Genomic DNA, 10,496 nt, shown 5'->3' with positions numbered 1-10,496 from the left:
AACGTGCAGAGGCACAAATCCCCTCCCCTTCCCTCAGAGGAAAGCCTGTCCCGGAGGTCGCGCTGAGACCTTCCGAAGCCTTGGCGCGGCAGGCAGGCCCCTGAGCCGGTGCCCCGCGAAGTTGCATTCTCACCTTCGAGTCACCGTGGCTTAGGCCGAGTAAACGAGCACTTCATCTAGCGCCGGGCGGGCCCCGGCACCAAGCTAAGGGCTCAAAACTCCTCGAAGCGGGCGCGCGACGTCGCGGTCCGAGCGCTCCTTGCCTCACTCCCGCATCAGACCTACAGATCTTTTACCTTTTAAATTAAAGTGAATCCAGAGCCTTGTTAATGCGGCCTAATGTAGCAGCGGGAAGAGTGTAGGTCCCTGGCGAGGGGAGCGCGCTCCGGTGACCTCTAGCGCCTCATACGCCCGCGCAGGAGGGACTCCCGCAGCCCGCCCGGGACCCGAGGGCAGGAGGGTGCGGAGAACGGGGCTGCCACTGCGCCTAAGGCTTTCCCCTTTTATAGGCTTTAGGGAAACAAATCCTCTTTTCCTAGTGGATGTAAGAAGTGAGTGAATTTAAAGTCACAGCCACGGCGGTAAGCGGCCCCAACTGTCTGGGATTCCTAATGCTGTTAATATACACACGTATACGTAACAGCACTTTGCAGGTATACATACATGTATATTATATATATATATCTTTTTCATATGACGCGTGCATCAATATTCCGCGTGCTGTCCCTCCCCCACCCCAACCCCAATCTGTTTTTAAAAATCCATCTCCGCAAAAGAGGAGAGGAGTGCTTCAGGGAAGGGTGGAGGCACCGATGTCCCCACTTTTCCCAGTGAGGAATCAAGACTTCCCGCCTTCGCGATGGAACTAGAAAAGGGTATGTAGTCCTGGACTTTAAAAGACAATTAACAGAAGTGGAAATAAGGATGTAACTATATTCCGAGGAAGAGCGGGGCAGGAAATTCTTAGCTGTCGTAGCAGAAAGTAAATGTCTAAAACTCATAAGCCTAAAATTAGCAATGCAGGGACATTAATTAATTAACCGCTAGACAAGCAGAATTATTAATGTAGGTAATGCCCAGTAGGGGGAAGAAAAAAGGAATTGATTGTGACCTGTGGGACTGGGGCTGGGGAGAGATGGTAACTTCTGACAACTCTGTTTATATTACAAGCCCATCTGCAATGTTGTTTGAGTTGTTGTAAGCGTGTGCATCATTTACATTTTTAAAATTATTTTTAAATGAATAAAACTATACGTTTTCTATGTCCACAGTCTCGTTATTGAAACTACAAACCTAAATTTTTATTTTCTATTTTTCCTTCCTGTTATCTCAGTCAGTTTTTTCAGGTCAACATTCTTGGTGCGCATGTGTGCACCTCTGATCCTTACTATTGTATTCAAACGTCCGAAGAAATATTTATTTTAAAAAGCAGAAAAATCCACTATATAGGGGGCAGCTATAAAATTGCTCCTTCCATTTTGCTGGTGTCTACTAATTTTCTTCCTATCAGTCCGTCCGTATCCATCAGTTCACAGAAATAACTTCTGAGGACTGAGGGATTTAAAAGCCTGCGGATCGCGTTTCAGTATTACCTGGAACTACTGGAAGCCAGAATCTTTTCTTAATTTGCCTTTCTCCCCATTACACTCTGCTTATTCCTCCTCAAGAATTCAGACCCTGTTCAGTTCTCAAAAAGTAAACGGCGTGGAAATAGATTCAGGACTTCAGAAACCATACTGGTGGGAGGAGGGGCTAACAGAAAGATAAATGTTGGCAAACTTGATATCGCATTCAGTATGTCCTAATTAACTGTCCCTTTTATAAAGATCTGAAGATTTTCATGCAGGATGGGAGTTCCTGTCTATTAAGACATTCTATACAAAGTTCTCCAACTGACAATTATTTTTTTCTCATTTTATAATCAAAGAGACTAAGCTGTCCAAAGCACAAAGTAAAACACAGATGCTGTGTCTCCAGCAAACACAGACAATCTTATAAGGCTGTAAAATTCTCATTCCACTAAGGAAGGCACCCGGGGAAGGCGAGTTACTGTTGTTTTTTCTTTCCCAATGGAAGAATGAGATTAAATTCCCCAAGTCAGCTGAGATAGAGAGAGATACATAAAATCAAAATATAGGAAGCTGGAGAGAGGGAGATCACTTTCTGTGGCACTGAAGCACTCCCTTCAGCGTAATCTCATCTAATCCCTACAACAGTTCAGTGAAGCTTTCGTCATTATCCAGACGAAAACTTTGGCAAAATGTTTTACCGTCACCCCTGCTTTTTACAGATAAGCTGGCTGGAGTGCAGAAATGGTGGATGATGTTTCCAAACTCACAGAGCTACGTTTCTGAGCCAGGTGAACCTCTGATTCAAACTGCAGAGATTTTTCTTCTTCTGGAGGACAGACACTGCTAGCTTTATTCATAGAGCTATTCTCTAGTCCTTGCTCCAGTAGTTTACAGTCTGGGGTTAAATTTTTGTGTTCAAACACATTATTCAAGAGAAAGGAATAATAGTCACCAGGTGACTGCCTCTAATAGAAAAGAGAGGCAAAGCAGGAACTCTTGAGTTTCCTTGAGGCTTCCCAAGAGAAAACTGAGATACCAACTACCAAGCAAGTTATTCAGTTTTCTGAGCACTTACCGGTGACAAGTCAGGTAATACTGAAAATGAGACAGTCCTTAACCAAGAGCAAAAAACTGCTGGGTTTAACTGCACACGCACCACAGTTCTTTTTCTTGCCTAACAAGTTATCAGGCTTATGGGAGGGCACTAACTCACAGAACTGGGATCCACAGCACAGCTACTGATGTTTATTTTTTTTCTTATCTGAACCTGCACACAGAGAGTATCCTCACAAGATCATCTTTTGGAGCAACATCAGTTTGGGAAATACTTGTTAGGAAGTCAACTTTGGCAAAAGGTTTAAGATTTCGATTCAGGTGGAAAAAAGATTGTCAAAGCTAAAATTTCTTCAGAAAGAAGAGATTTTTAAAATACTTTATTTAGCCAAATGGTTTCTTGAATCTTAGCTACAGAGAAATTTTTACATTAAAGAACATTATTATCACAACAACTGATTTAGCACTTGCTGTGTACTGAGTGCTGCACTAAGACACTGTAGTTTCCAGTATCTTGAACCAACCTTGGAAAAATATCAGTGGTGAGGGTTCAGTGTTTGTATACGGAGGATGGTGCAAACTGAATTATTCCCATAAAGCTGCTTGATAATTCCAGAGAAAGCACACAGCCACCTTCTCATTAGAAGGAGGGTAGGGATAGGTCTTATGGTGAAAAACTGAGATGCTGCTGGATCCCAGGCCAGAGGACCTAAAGAAGTACTCTCTCCATTAGGAGCCCACCCTGTGGAGGAACTTGAGCCTACTCCAGATGGGGACTGGGTAGGAACATCAGTGCCATTTTTCTTCAGATGAATATTGTGGACCCAGAAGGAAGCACCTTGTAAGCAGGAAAAATAAATTTGTGCTGAAATAATGGATGTAAAATACTTCTCCCTGTCCACTATTGTCAAAACAAATCAAAGAGGAACAGGGGGAGGAAGGGAATGTTGAACATTTATTATGTGACAGGCACAGTATTAAAAACAAAATGAAATGGGACATTTTAAAATGTTACGCTGAGATGATGTCTTTTGGTTCATTGCACCCTTTCCGTTTTATCTGAATTCCTTTGGCTTGGATGTGCTTTTCCTAATATCAGTACAAATTCAAGCTGATATCTTCTGCAGCGTGATTCAAACTAAAGATACAATAATCTACTGATAAGAATAATAAGTAAATTGTTTCATTGTAATATTATCTCTTAGCTGCTTGTATAAGTAATTTACAAGTTTATCTGTAATTTATCAGACCCACCTGGTAGCTTAATAGAGATATAGTCAGTATTCTCATGGAGGAAAAAATACCCTCTTCCTTATTGCTCCGGATGTCTCAAAGGCATGCACATTCTATACTGGCATCAAGTCTGGCTATCTTAGCTCATAAAAGAGCTGGATTCTTACCTCCTAATATAATTCTAAAGTACCAAATTAAAGATGGGTAGAAAAGCAATGTATCCTTTATGTGTATTTGTCTCCAAAATAAAACAGTAAAAACTTGAGACAGATTTAATATTTTGTCTCAAAAAATCACTAGCTGGTACCTGTGGTCACTTCATCTGAATCTACTTGAGGAAACAGGGGTCTACATACTTGGTGATGTCATGGGGGTATCCAGGCACTTGGTGATGTCACAGAGGGGATTTATGCATTTGGTGATGTCACAGCTGATGGTGGGGGGAGGTCTGTGCATTTGGTGATGATATAGAGTCGTTCAACCTAGGCAGAAGTTTTACATTCTGTCGTTCACTTTAAAACTATAATGGTCTGTAATGGACCCCAAAGCTCTATTTCTAATTTTGCCACCAGGGCCCATATCCCTGTACTTTAAAATGAGAAAGGGTGTAAGGATACCAAATGTTTTGGTAATTTAAAACTACCAAAAAAAAAAAAAATAGAAGGAATAAGACCTAGTATTTGATAGCACAACAGAGTGACTATAGCCAGTATTAATTTAATTGTACATTTTAAAATAAGAGTATAATTGGATTGTAACACAAAGGATAAATGCTGGAGGGAATGAATACCCCGTTTTATATAATGTGATTACACATTGCATTTCTGTATCAAAACATCTCATGTACCCCATAAATATATACCCCTACTACGTACCCATAAAAATTAAAATTAGGAATTAAAAAAAAATCACTAGCTGCTACCTGCAGTCACTTAATCTGTGTGCTTGAGGAAAGAGAAGGAATTGGCTTGACGCTTCTACCCCAAAAAAATTATTTGTGAACACCAATCCCTCCATCCATGTAAATGCATGAATATTACCTTAACAATTTTAGCTCTTACTGCTTTTCCACCTGCACCTAGTGAGTAAAGATGTAATTTACAGGACTTTAGATCTTTCCCCTAAGAACTTTTTCTTTCTCTTTTCTGTACTTATCTTAATATCGTTAAGAGATGGCAGCCAAGGGTACAGCTGAGTCTTCTTGGGCTGACTATGATGAAAATGCCAAGTGTAATGTGAGCACAGCCCTGAACTTGGGCTGGTAGCCCTTCTGCCCACTTTATCTACTGGGATCTCTTGGGACACCCTGCGGAAGGAGCTCAGGCTGGAAGCAGAAACAACCTATCCGAGCTAAGAGAAAGAATTTAACCTTTTTAAAGGAAACCTGTTATGCCTGACAGAATAAACTTACCTTTCCTCACTGAAACTGTCTATCCTTCACATTCCAGGAGTCCCTTCTGAAAAACATATTCCATGCCTTTTTTCAAGAGAATCCAGCCGATCATTTCAGCTCAGACATCTCTCCCATGTAAATACTGGAAGCTATCCTCCAAGCCTTTCCGTTTTCTATAGCACTTGCTGCTAAGGATAATTATATGGTTTCTCACCAACAGAATGTAAATTCTCCCAGTGCGAAACCAACAGAATGTAAATTCTCCCAGTGCCCATGAATACATCCTGGTCCAGAGGAAAACAGGTGAGAAATATGTCAAAAGAACTTGTAATACAAGCCTTCATATACATGGCAGGGGAAGGCCTGGTGCCTCCTTTTCTCACAAAATGGGAAAAATAGCACCTAAACCTGCAGGTTTGTTGAGGCTCAAACTGTTTAGAATAGCATTGAGCAAATACCTGGCACAGGAAATACCCATTATAAGTCACCTGTTTCCATTTATGTCTCAATCTCAAATGTGGTGAGACGTGCCACAGCAATTAGTATGGTAGATTACAGGGGCTGATCCCCATCTTTTACTCACAACCCTGTAACTGTTTCTTCTTGATAAAGTAATGATGGTGATAGATAGGGACACTACACACAAACCATTCATGGATTCTCCCCTAAGTCTGTGCAATCGTCCGTGTATGTATTAAATCTAAAAGCAAAAAAAAAAAAAACAAAAAAAAAAACCTAATCAAATAAAATGCTAAAGTGTATTAAAAGTTGTCATAATGCAAATTTTATTTTGATTAGTTTCTGTGACTCCTTTAAATTATCTTAAACCCAGCAACGCTTGCCACTTCCCAAGGTGTAAAAATGTGAAGATTAAGGTAAACTGAATGTCGAGGAGTGTAAAGAGATGGCAGAACACAGATAAAAACATCCGAAAAGCCTCTGTGGGCAGGTCAAGTTTATGATTCAACAGTTAGAAAACCAAAATTACTTGGACATCCCCTTCTACTTAAAGTGATATACTGGAATTGAAAATATTAACCGTTAGTTTTAGAAACTAAGATTACTTGAAATGAAGTAGGCTCATTCCAGAATGCTTTTCTTTTTTCCTTCCCGAAACAATTACATCAAAGTTAGATATCCTAATGTTTATTTTTAGATATACTCCTTAAAGGCATTTATGTTCACCCTTTTCAAGAGGATGAGAAATTTACATTAATAAACTTAACATTGATCTTAAGAACTAGTTTTTGATAAGACTAGTGTGACAGAGGTACTAGTGGAGCAAAAAAGCAGGATTCCAGATTTTATTTTTTAGAAGATTGAAAAAACACACCCGGGACAACATTTCTTTGATCAATAAACTTTCAGGAAATGGAGGAAGCTGTTTTGGGACACATTCAAAGCTAGTTAACTTGAACTTGGAAATAGGGTTCTGACAATGCAACTATGGGAAACAAATCTCTGAACGAATTTTAAATGAAATCTCACCCCCCCCCAAACTGTTCAAGTGGCAGACAAAATAAATTACCATAAATTATATGCCAAGACACCTTTTAAAAAACAACAGCAACAACAAAAACCCAGGAGTCTGAGGATTTCCTTAGCTCCTCCAGGAAGTGTGTAACACTGCTTCTGGCCTGCAGGCTGGGGCGGATCGGGGACCTGTCACACGTCAGGATAGTTGCAGTAATATACCGCGGAGCTGGCGTCGGACACCACCGAGGAAATGGCCCCGTGGCTGTCGGGGAGATTCACACCGGAGTCATGCCCTTGGTAGGGGAGGCCCATCTCAGGCTTGCACACGAAGTGCAGATACTGTTCAAATTCCGTGCGGTCCACCTCCCCGAGGAGCTCGGCGGGCTGACTGGGTTCCGTGCCGTCCCGGCAGGGCAGTGCCTCCGGAGGGGGCGATGGCTGTCCGGGGCCCGGGGGGTGGTGCTGGTGCTGGTGCTGGTGCTGGTGCTGGTGTTGCGGCTGCATCTGGAAGCCGCGCCCGCCGCCCGCCCCAGGCGAGCCCATCGCGCCGTAGTACATGTGAAGGGCGCTGGGTGGCGCAAGGAGGCCCGGAATCGAGGGACCCGCGGGCTCTGGGCCGAGTCGGGGGTGCATGGGGCCGGCAGGAGGCTCCGGGGGACAAGCGTAGTCCGAGACCTGCGCGTAGCTGTAGGTGCCGGCTGCCGGGCAGTCCCCGGGCATCGGGGCGGCGAAGAAAGCCGGGTCGGGGTCCACGCCGTCCAGCGGGGACGTGTCGGGCGTGGGCAACGGGTAGCCGTCGAGCGGAGGCGCGCCCAGACTCTGGCAGTCGCGGTAGTGGCCTCCCATGTGCGGAGGCAGCAGCGGCGGGCCGGCGGGGAAGCCCTGTTCGGGGAACTGGAGGCCCAGGCCGTCCATGGCCACGCGGCCACCCTCGGGGCCCAGCGCGGCCGCCTGCGGCTCAGCCAGGCCGTGCAGGAAGCCGCCCTCCACCCGCTTCAGCCGCTTCACCTGCTTGCGCCGCCGCGGCCGGTACTTGTAGTTGGGGTGGTCCTGCATGTGCTGCACGCGCAGCCGCTCGGCCTCCTCCACGAAGGGCCGCTTCTCCGCCAGCGTCAGCGCCTTCCACGACTTGCCTGCACAGTGGAAGGAAGGGAGAGAGGGGCGCAGGGCTTATCGGCTGCGCTCCCGCTCCAGGCCCCACCTGGCCCCATCCGGACGCACCTCTCCCCTCAGACCTTGAATTGCGCAACCGGGGTGAAGTTAAAGAGGGAGGTCTGGGACTCCTGAGTCCGAGCCCTTAGAAATACCCGTCCTCTAAAGGCACCCCTTTCTTTTGGTCTCCTGGAAGCGGCTTTCCGCTCACCCATCACCCGGTCGTTCGAAAAGCAGAAAAGGACACCTAGCTAGGGAAACGGTCGAGGGATGGACACAACCGGCCCAGTTCAGGGCCAAGGGTGCTCTCGCGCCGCCCAGAGGTGCCGGGAAGTCGCCTTCCCAGAGCCGTTGGACCCGGGCCCCCGGCCACCTGGGGAATCCGGGAGCCGGAGAGCAAGGCGGAAAGCTGCTTTGGAGGGTCGGAGAGCGGGAAGCGGGAAGGGAACCCAGAGCCTTAAGAAAGGACGTGGCCGCTACACACCCCTGGTCTTGGGCTTCGGGCTCGCAAAGAACACTGTTTGGGGCTTAAGAAATCGGCCTAGCGATTCGCGCCAGCGCGCCCGGCCGCCTGGGTCTCCGACTCGGACTCACCCAGCATCTTGCTCAGCTCGGCGTTGTGCAGGTCTGGATTCTGCTGCGCCAGCCGCTTGCGCTCGTCCTTAGCCCACACCATGAAAGCGTTCATCGGCCGCCGGATACGGGACTCGCCCTTGGCTCGGCCCGCGGCCCCGGCCGGCGCTCCACTGCTCGCCGGCGCCTCGCCCTTCACCTTCATGTCCCCGATGGGGCTCAGCGACTCGGCCCAGGGGCAGGGGCCCAGCCCGGCCATCACCGCGGGCAGCGCGCTCCGGGTCTGGCTCTGGTCGTCACTGGCGTATCCCGCATCCGGGCTGCTCATGGCGCTCCAGGCCTGCCCCGCTCTCCTCAACCCTCCACCGGACGCGCCGCCTCCCCCGACCCGGGGGAGGGGGTGGGGAGTGAGGCACTGAGATGCCCCGAGGGCTGCGCGGGTCTCCTGACCCGAAGCCGCCGCCCGTGTTCTGGCCTGTCGCTGTCTGCAGCGTACCCAGGGCCCCCAGCCGGCCTAGTGACACTGCGGGCGCCCCTGGGCCGCGGGGCCTTTTCTGCACAGATGTGGCCAATGGAGCGGCGAGGGCGGGCCGGTCCCGCGTCGTTAGGCCCACGCCCAGGCCGTGGTCCGAGTCCCAAGTCCCAGTCCAACCCCACGCCCGCCCCTTGCCCCTCCCCCGGCCCCGCGCCCAGGGCTACACCTGCCCCCGGGAAAACTAGCCGGAGCTGGGTCTGGCGCCGCGTCCTCTCCCACCCGGGTTAGGGAGGCTCAAAAAGCCGTCTGGGAGGGCTGATTGTACCTTGGAATCCACGTACTTGCCCAAGGTCGTTTAGATGAACATACTGAGCGTGCATTCTGTTCTCTTTAAAGCACATCTTTTTGTAGAAGCCCAGGGTGTTTCAGTGGTGGGTGACCCAGCTTACTTCCAAGGAACTGCACGGGCATCTTCTTCAAATGTGTTTTCTCGAGTGCGAAAGACACCGTTGATAATAAATTTAAAAATACAATTTTTCCCCCAGGACTCAACTTGCCTGCGTTGTATTCAAAATGCTGTGTCCAAGATAAATCCTAATTTTCTAAAGCAAGATTAAATATGGAACGACGTTCTGTATCCAATATTCCATCACTCTGAAGAATAAAGCATTTACTCATGACAAACCAACCAGTTTTTATGTGTATCTTATTATAGACATCATGTGAAAGTATGAAAATGTGTACATGATGTATATAAGATACGCATAACAAAACTGTTTCTCGTATGTGTTCAGTAACAGGTGAGCCTTAATACTGATTTCTAAAATGTAAAGACAGCAGCAATATTTGTCTAAATGTCCGAGTTTTTAGGGGGAAGAGAACAATCTGTTTTAGCTGCAAAGTAACTGTGGTTCTTAGAGTCAGTTTAAAGCGGTTATTCTGGCAGATAATTAGATTTCTATACGTTTGTTTAGACTGGAATGAAATCTGAATGACTATTAAACTTGTGTTTCGATCTGGAAAAAAAAAGTTTTCAGTGGGACTTTTAAAACAAGCCGTTATACAGCACTAAGAAATGACACAGCCTACCACTGCTATTCCTAGCGCCCTCCAGCATTAGCAAAGGAGTGTATCCTCATAATAACCCTGAGGTAGACTCTATCTTACAGGAAAGGAAACTGAGGCAGAGAAGTTAAGGAACTTGCTGGAGACTACAGCGTTGAGAAGGTGGAATTCACACCCAGCAGTCTGCCTTCAGACTTGCAGCTCTTAATAATCACTAAGCCAGGCTGTTGTGTTTGTGTATTTGTGTTGGTTTTTGAGGGCAACTAACAGCCATTCCTGCATAATTAGAGATAACTTTGCAAAGAAATCAATATACCAATCTCCAGAACAGATTTTCTTTATTATGAAGGCGTGATAAAAAAAAGTAGAACTTACACCTAGAATCTGAGAAGTAAAATGCTGCTGTTTTGAGTGTGATACTACAACAACAAGACCGTCTGTCCAGTCTTGCTTATTAGTGGCATCCATAAAAATACAAAACTTTTGCAAACTCCTGGCCTTCAGT

The 10,496-nt window shown here is 46.6% G+C and overlaps 1 protein-coding gene across 1 annotated transcript; it reads right to left on the bottom strand.

The window, feature by feature from the left end:
- Positions 1 to 6,018: 6,018 nt before the first annotated feature.
- On the bottom strand, positions 6,019 to 8,978 carry SOX17 (SRY-box transcription factor 17). Its single transcript, XM_054499549.2, has 2 exons — positions 8,473 to 8,978; positions 6,019 to 7,859 (listed from the first exon to the last, which is right to left on the bottom strand). Exons 1-2 carry the CDS (start codon positions 8,777 to 8,779, stop codon positions 6,916 to 6,918), a joined length of 1,251 nt encoding a protein of 416 aa, XP_054355524.2. The 5' UTR covers positions 8,780 to 8,978; the 3' UTR covers positions 6,019 to 6,915.
- Between the last annotated feature and the right edge of the window lie 1,518 nt (positions 8,979 to 10,496).

This window comes from Pongo pygmaeus, chromosome 7, assembly GCF_028885625.2.
Source record: "Pongo pygmaeus isolate AG05252 chromosome 7, NHGRI_mPonPyg2-v2.0_pri, whole genome shotgun sequence".
Taxonomy (NCBI): domain Eukaryota; kingdom Metazoa; phylum Chordata; class Mammalia; order Primates; family Hominidae; genus Pongo; species Pongo pygmaeus.
Note: the sequence above shows the minus strand (reverse complement) of the source record. Positions and strands in the feature narration are given on the sequence as shown.